Below are 8,900 nucleotides of genomic sequence, written 5' to 3' on the forward strand. Positions count from 1 at the left end.
CGAAAGCAACGGCTGAAATGCTTAAATGAGAAATGCTCTCAGGAACGGAAGCTTCGCGCACACTCCAGAGATCTTCTCAAAGATCCCAACGGTTCGATCGTGGAAAAGTGTCTTGTGAAGCTGCAAACCAAATTTCAAGAAGATCCAACGATTAACAAAGGCTGGGCAGCATTTTTACCGAGGCAGCTCATGTAGCTTCCTCAAAAAGCTTCATTAAGAGGCTTCCTCAAGAAGCTTCCTAGTGGCTTCTTTGAGAAGCTTTCTCAAGAGGCTTCTTTTAGAAGCTAGATCCTTATCAACCCACACCCCTCTATTAACTAAATTAACCTCCTTGAAAATAATTACGGATAAAATAACACAACAAATAATCAAACATTAAACATAATTACTAATAATATATAGATATATATCAGGGTGTTACAACTCTCCCACCCTTTTAGAAATTTCGTCCCCGAAGTTTACCTTACTCAAATAAGGATGGGTGAGCTTCTCGCATCTAACTTTCTAATTCCCACGTGGCATCTTCTTTTGATGCACCTTCCCAGATCACCTTGACCAACAAAATCTCTTTCCCTCTTAGGTGTTTTGTTCGCCTATCCTCGATCCTCAAAGGCAATATTTCATATGTCAAATTCTCCTTCACTTGTACATCATCCCATTCAATCACATGGGATGGATCACGGATATACTTACGGAGTTAGGACACATGAAAGACATTGAAAATATTAGAAAGAGACGGGGGGTAATGCAATTTGGTATGCCACAGGGCTAACTCTCTTAAGAATTTGGAAATGACCAATAAAGCAAGGTGTGAGTTTTCGGGATTTCAATGCTCGACCAACCCCATTCCACGGAGTGACTCTCAAGAATACATGATCACCAACCTCGAATTCCAGATCTTTCCTCCTTTTATCATGATAACTTTTCTGCCTACTCTGAGCAGTTTTCATCCTTTCCTGAATTAACTTAACTTTCTCAGTGGTTTGCTGTACCACTTCTGGTCCTAAGGTGAGGCCTTCTCCGGGCTCTAACCAACATAGGGGTGTCCTACACCTTATACCATACAAAGCATCATAGGGAGCCATGCCAATGGTAGAGTGAAAAATATTATTATAAGTGAACTCTATCAATGGAAGAAAACTCTCCCAACTTCCCTTCTGCTCTAAGACACACGCTTTTAAAAGGTCCTTCAATGACTGAATGGTCCGCTCAGTTTGGCCATCAGTCTGAGGATGGTAGGCTGAACTTAGTCTAAGCTTGGTCCCCAACGCTTTGTTTAAGCTTTCCCAAAATCTAGAGGTAAACCTAGGATCCCTATCAGATACTATGCTAAATGGCACACCATGTAACCTGACAACCTCACTTATATACAAGTTGGTCAACTTCTCCAAGGAAAATCTGATATTAATGGGAATAAAGTGAACAGACTTAGTCAATCTGTCAACAATAACCTAGATAGAATCTAAACCTCTAGGGGTTCTAGGTAGTCCTACCACAAAATCCATGGATATACTGTCCCACTTCCACTGGGGTATCTCTAAGGGTTGTAACTTCCCTAAAGGTCTCTGATGTTCTATCTTAGCCTTCTGACAGACTAGGCATGCATACACAAACTCACTAACCTCTCTCTTCATGTTGGGCCACCAAAACATCGTCTTTAAATCCTGATACATCTTGGTAGCACCAGGATGGATGCTCAAATTACTCCTATGTCCTTCCTCTAAGATCATCTTCCTAAGTTCAGGCACATTAGGAACACAAATCCTATCTTGAAGTCTCAAAACTCCATTTGATCCAACCTTGAAACTACTGTCCCTTCCTGACTCTATAACCTCTAACTGAGTCCTTAGAAAAGGATCAATCTTTTGGCCTTCCTTGATATCACCTAGTAACTCACTAGTGATCCTTAAAGTTCCTAATCTTACACTATTAGGAATAACCTCACATGCAAGACTAAGGTCTCTAAACTGTTCCAGGAGATCCATCTCCCTAACCATCAAAGCAGACATATGCAGAGATTTCCTACTCAAAGCATCAACCACTACATTGGCTTTACCAGGATGGTAACTAAGCTCAAAATCATAATCCTTAAGAAACTCTAACCATCTCCTTTGTCTCATGTTCAGCTCCTTTTGACTAAACAAGTACTTAAGGCTCTTATGATCACTAAACACCTCGAACTTAGAGCCAAACAGATAATGCCTCCAAATCTTAAGGGCAAAAACTATAGCAGCCAACTCTAGATCATGGGTGGGATAATTCCTCTCATGAGTCTTAAGCTATCTAGAAGCATGGGCCACCACTTGGCCATTCTGCATCAACACTCCGCCTAAACCCATCTTTGATGCATCACAATACACCTCAAATGGTTCTCTCGGGTTAGGCAAACCTAGCACTGGAGCGGTCGTCAATCTTTCCTTAAGGGTCTGGAAACTATGCTCACATTGGGTATCCCACACAAAAGCTTGACCCTTACGAGTCAGTTTAGTCAAAGGTAGAGCCAACTTGGAAAAACCTTATATGAATCTCCGGTAGTATTCTGCTAAGCCTAGAAAACTCTTAATCTCAAAAAAAGACTTAGGACTCTCCCACTTAAGAACAACTTCTATCTTAGAGGGATCCACAACTATACCCCCTTGAGATATCACATGCCCTAGGAAACTAACTTTCTCTAACCAGAATTCACACTTGGATAACTTAGCATAGAGTTGTCGGTCCTTAAGGGTATGCAACACAATCCGCAAATGTTCTTCATGTTCCTCTCTAGTCTAGGAGTATACCAAAATATCATCTATAAATACTACCACAAAACTATCAAGGTAAGGGTGAAAAAATCTATTCATGTAGTCCATAAACACTCCTGGAGCATTAGTTACACCAAAGGGCATGACTAGATACTCACAGTGACCGTAATGGGCCCTAAAAGCAGTCTTGGGTATATCCTCAAACTTCACTCGGATCTGATGATAACCCGACCTAAGGTCCATCTTGCTAAACACACAAGCTCCTACCAGCTGGTCCATAAGGTCATCTATTCTGGGCAAAGGGTACTTATTCTTAATCATTACCTTATTCAACTGGCGGTAATCCACACACAACCTCATGGTTCCATCTTTCTTCTTCACTAACAACACTGGGGCTCCCCATGGAGATACACTAGGCCTAACAAACTGCTTATCCAACAACTCCTCTAACTGTTTCTTAAGCTCAACTAACTCTATAGGAGACATCCTATAAGGAACTATGGATATGGGTCCAGCACCAGATACTAAGTCTATGGAAAACTCTATCTCTCTCTCAGGTGGCAGACCGGATATATCCTCAGGAAACACTTCCGGAAACTCTCTAACAACAAGGAGGTCACACATAGAAACCTTTGTCTCTACTTCCAGGCTAGACAAGATCATGTACACTTGAGCATCTTCCTTTAAAGATGTCATAACTTGGTTGGAAGAGATAAACATCATATCCTTACTCACTCCAGAATCATCAAACACCACACTTTTATCAAAACAGTTCAACAAGACATGGTTAGAAGATAACCAGTCCATACCAAGAATAACATCAATCTGACTCAAAGGCAAACAAATCAAATCAATCAAGAATGTTCTACCGGAAATCTCCACATGACAATTCAAACACACATAAGAAGTTAACACAGAACCAATAGTAAGGGTCTTTACCACTAGATCTTTATTGAAAGAACACACAGAAAGCTTAAGTTTTCCTACACACAAACAGGATATAAAGGAATGGGTGGCACCAGAATCAAACAACACAAGCAAAGGAATCCCATTTATGAAACATCTACCTTGGATTAGATCTTTGGATTTCGAAGCTTCAGCACCATTAAGGGTAAAGACTCTTCCCGTGGTCTTTGGATGTCTAGTTTGGTCATTCGGGCCTCCACCATTTTTCTCTTTCTTGGGTCGTGAACAGTCTATTTGAGTGTGTCCCTTTTGTCCACAATTAAAACATGTTACGCCTATATCAGGACAATTCGAGGAGATGTGTCCTGGTTTACCACATCTGTAACAAATGATATGAGTGGAGAAAGTATTGGGTTTGCTACCACTACCGCCTGCAAAGCCCCTAGCAGCAGTCCTCTGATTGTCATGGCAGTTACCATATTGCCTAGGAGGAGTCGAATATGGTTTTCCTCAATGTTGAGGCCCATTCTTTTTATTCCTCATTGGACCTGTACTCCTATAATAGGCCGCCCTGTCTCTGGAGTCTTCATCCCAAATCCGACACATATTAACCAAAAGTGGGAATTGACGAACACCTTGGTTATTCACAGCTTGCTTCACTTCAGGTCGTAAGCCATTCAGAAACTTTACACACTTGGAACTCTCACCATCTTTCCCTTGATAATGGGGAAAGTACCTCACCAGCTCCTCAAACTTGGCTGCATATTCAGCCACAGTCATACTTCCTTGCTTAAGCTCCAAGAACTCCATCTCCTTCTTGTTCCTAACATCCTCGGGAAAGTATTTCTCCAAAAACACTCTCTTGAAGACATCCCAGGTCACATCTTGACCTTCAGCCTCTAGGCATTGGCGTGTATTCTCCCACCAATACTCAGCCTCTTCCACTAGAGTATATGCACCAAAAGCAACCTTTTGCCCCTCCGGACATGCCATTACTCGGAAAATTTTATCAATTTCCCTTATCCAGTTCTGAGCACCATCAGGGTTGTATCCTCCATTAAAAGAAGGAGGGTTATTTCGTTGGAAGCGGTCCAACCCTTGGTACTCAATAGCTCCACCAGCTTCTCCTCTATTCAGATTCCCTATAGCCTGAGCTAAGGCTTGAAGGGCAACCACTATCACATGATCATTCTATCCAGCCATCACTCCCTATACTCACCAGGGAGTCAGACATGGAAGGAATACACACAAACAAAGAACCACACAACAATCACAACCATCACAAATTCCTACTCAGTTACTCTTGAGAGTTGATGACTCAAGACATTAACACCCACTTTCCATCATTTGCATTTTCTGATCGCTTGTCATATCATTCCATTGCCCTTCACAAATTATACAGGTGGTCAGTCTGATAATTCATGACCCGACATTGAAATTCATGGTATAGCAGACATCAGAAAAACAAATTCAATATAACTACAACAATCAAATCTCTATAGCTCATAGGAACACAACTAGTGAGTAACTGCTAATAGCAAACAACGAACATCAAACATCAGCAAACAACCAACACCAAGCATTCAACAAAACAACCAGAGAATGCACAGAAAAACATAGCAGCTCATAACTCACTGGCCGAAAGGTTCGACCTGCTCTGATACCACTAAATGTAACGACCCGCCTCGTCGCTACGGTATCCACACTCTAATATTCGATTTCAATTTTTATAAAAAGAACTCCCTTAATTTTTGCTTATGAAAATAGAAGTGATTTTGTCACAACATAAATTCATCCAACAATACGCCATTACTTAAGTGAATATGCATAATTACATAGAAACAATAATTCGGTACATGTCATACACATAACGAAAAATAAATTTGTTCATAAATATAATTAAAATCCCAGTTTTACCTCTTTACCTCAAAAAAATAAAACTTAAAAACCAACTACGAAGGAGTTGATTACAAAACACAACTCTCTCCCAAAATAACGCCAACGTCATCACGTCGGCTCGGCGGCTCCTCACCAGAATCTTACTCCCTACACCCTGCCACTGTCATTCTGCTCCCACGAACAACGTTCGTGATCATCACAAGTATCAACCACACGATACAAAATTGCAAGGGTGAGTTCATTATAAAAAGAACCAATACCAATTCCAAATAACCACATTTAGCAAGGAACATAAGCAAACATGATGAGCATACACAACAATCATTATTCAACACTCATATCCAACAAATATTCATCATCCACATCCAACAATTACTCATCATCCATCCATGGACCCAATCAAGACTGCATAGAATGATGCATGCACCTGACTCAACACTCAGATGCAATGTGGTATGTACCAACAACAATCAAATCTCAAGAAATAGCCTAAGCGTGTCCACACGATACTCTCACTTAGGGAACTGTGCTGAGTTTGTCGAGACCACCCGGTTGTGCACATAACAGCCCCCCTCCCATCGGTGATCAGCCTGGGAGCCCAAAGGTGTTCCCTACCAGGTGACAGCTCCCTAGTACAAATTACACTTGGCCACAGTTACTCTATTTCTTGTGTCGTATGAGCTATGATCATGACCAAAAGTAAGTGCCAAAGACCATGCGACAAGGTCAGTGCACTCTACCCCCCATGACATACACTCCATACGACGTATGATTGTGGCCAAAAGCTAGAGTCAAAGACCCTGGAAGGTCAGTGCCCAGTTCCACCCACAAACATACACAACATCCAACGTATGAACGTGGCCAAAAGCTAGTGCCAAAGACCCTGGAAGGTCAGTGCACAGTGCCCCCTACGAACATACACAACATGCACATGCCAATGAATTTCCTACATCAATCAACATTCCATTTCCATGTCATTCACAACATAAATATCATCTCATCTCAATGACGTTATCAACAACAACAGAAACCTCATTTCGTATTCACATATTCATCAATAATAACAATTCATGTTGACATGGTCTTTATTAACAACGTCATCTTAAATCAATATCATCATAATTATCATTATCATCACATATCAATTAAAATCTTTAATAACAACATCAACAACAAATCGCATTTTGCACACACACACACACACACACACACACACACACACACACATATATATATCGCATTCCATTTGTCAAAAACATAGGTTCTCCTGAAAAAAAAACCAGCATGCATATCAATAACAATTTTATCACATCCTATTAGTTAAAACGTAATTTTCTTTGAAGAAAAATCAGGATGCAACAAGGAAAGGCAGCTATCCTCATAGCTAGGTTCCCTGACCCTAGCTATGGTGTTAAAACGGTAAATTTTATAACAGACTCCCCTCACCTATTGTGAGCTACCCGTAGTTTCCTCGTCACGTCACTTGGAGATGTCTTTTTCTTTTCCGCTCGTCGGTTCCACGCAATCCTCTACCATATCAAAACGAAGGAGACTTAATATGGATTTCAGAAAACAAAGCTAATAACAGTGCTCTGGGTCAAACACCCACATCACTACATGAAAGAGCTGAGAGCATTTCGGGTTTTACAAAGGAACATCATTTGGAAATTTTGACCACGCCAATGTGACCGGGGTTAAGTGTAGGTTACGAAAATAACATGCATTTCATGAAAGGATAATGTTTACAAAGTGTCTTTCTCTAGAGTTTTTCAAAGGGAGCATAAGACATGCAATGGCGGTTCCAAAGTCAGAAAAGATGCAAAGACAAGCTGAAACTAACAAGAAACAAGCGTAGAATCATGGTTACCTCGAAGGAAAATGAAAGGTCGGACTAGGGTTTCGTTCTCTCCCGAAACCAGAGCCAAGTTGGAAGATTCCGCTTCGATCGAAGGGTTCCTCTCAGTGTGGGGTTGCAACGGAGAACAACGACGGTTTGTGGTGGATAATGGTGGCTGTGGGTGATGGAGAAAATGCTTGGGACGTTAGAAATGGCTTTGGAAGAAAGAAAGAAGAAGAAATGGTGTTTTTCCTAAGCTACATGAAAGCAAAGGCTGAAATGCTTAAATGAGAAATGCTCTCAGGAACGGAAGCTTCGCGCACACTCCAGACATCTTCTCAACGATCCCAACGGTCAGATCGTGGACAATTGTCTTGTGAAGCTATAGACCAAATTTCGAGTAGATCCAACTGTTAACGGAGGCTGGGCATCGTTTTTACCGAGACAGCTCATGTAGCTTCCTCAAAAAACTTCATTAAGAGGCTTCCTCAAGAAGCTTCCTAATGGCTTCTTTGAGAAGCTTTCTCAAGAGGCTTCTTTTAGAAGCTAGATCCTTATCTACCCACACCCCTCTATTAACTAAATTAACCTCCTTGAAAATAATTACGGATAAAATAACACAACAAATAATCAAACATCAAACATAATTACTAATAATATATAGATATATATAGGGTGTTACAGTAGCCACTGCTTCTACCCACTTGGAGACATAGTCCACAGCTACGAGAATATATTTATTGCCAAAGGATGGGGGAAAGGGACCTACAAAGTCGATTCCCCAACAGTCAAAGATTTTCGCTTCCATTATATTCTGTAGGGGCATTTCATTCTTCTGGAAATTCCTCCATTCTCTGGCATTGATCACATTCTAGTGCATGTTGATGGGCATCCTTGAAGAGTGTTGGCCAAAAGAATCCTGATTGTAGGACCTTAACTACTGTTTTGTCTCCACCATAATGTCCTCCACATGGTGAATTATGGCAATGCCATAATATGCTCTTGGCTTCCTCCTTTGTTACACACCTTCTCAGAAGATTGTCAGCACCAACCTTGAACAAATGTGGATCATCCCAGATGTAAAAATGAGCGTCATGCAGGAATTTCTTCCTTTGCTGCTCAGTCAGATCCTTAAGGATGATTCCAACTACTTTGAAGTTAGCCAAGTCAGCAAACCAAGGTCTCTCATTTATCATGAATAGGGATTCATCGGGAAATTCATCTCTTATGTCTAGCTCTTTCAAAGTCACCTCCTCATTAACCAGTCTTGACAAGTGGTCAGCTAACAGATTTTTAGAGCCTTTCTTGTCTTTGATAACTAGATCAAACTCCTGAAGTAACAAAATCCATCTGATTAACCGAGGCTTGGAATCAGCTTTATTTAGCAAATACTAGATGGCTGTATGATCAGTATAGATGATAACTTTCGATCCCACCAAGTATGACCTGAATTTCTCCAATGCATAAACTATTGCTAACATTTCCTTCTTGTGGAAGCAAAGCTTCATGATGAA

The 8,900-nt window shown here is 40.9% G+C and overlaps 1 protein-coding gene across 1 annotated transcript; it reads right to left on the reverse strand.

Moving 5' to 3' along the window:
* Positions 1-4,160: 4,160 nt before the first annotated feature.
* On the reverse strand, positions 4,161-8,194 carry LOC121173063 (uncharacterized). Its single transcript, XM_041006829.1, has 2 exons — positions 8,069-8,194; positions 4,161-4,841 (listed from the first exon to the last, which is right to left on the reverse strand). Exons 1-2 carry the CDS (start codon positions 8,192-8,194, stop codon positions 4,161-4,163), a joined length of 807 nt encoding a protein of 268 aa, XP_040862763.1.
* Positions 8,195-8,900: the final 706 nt, after the last annotated feature.

Source organism: Glycine max, chromosome 11, assembly GCF_000004515.6.
Source record: "Glycine max cultivar Williams 82 chromosome 11, Glycine_max_v4.0, whole genome shotgun sequence".
Taxonomy (NCBI): domain Eukaryota; kingdom Viridiplantae; phylum Streptophyta; class Magnoliopsida; order Fabales; family Fabaceae; genus Glycine; species Glycine max.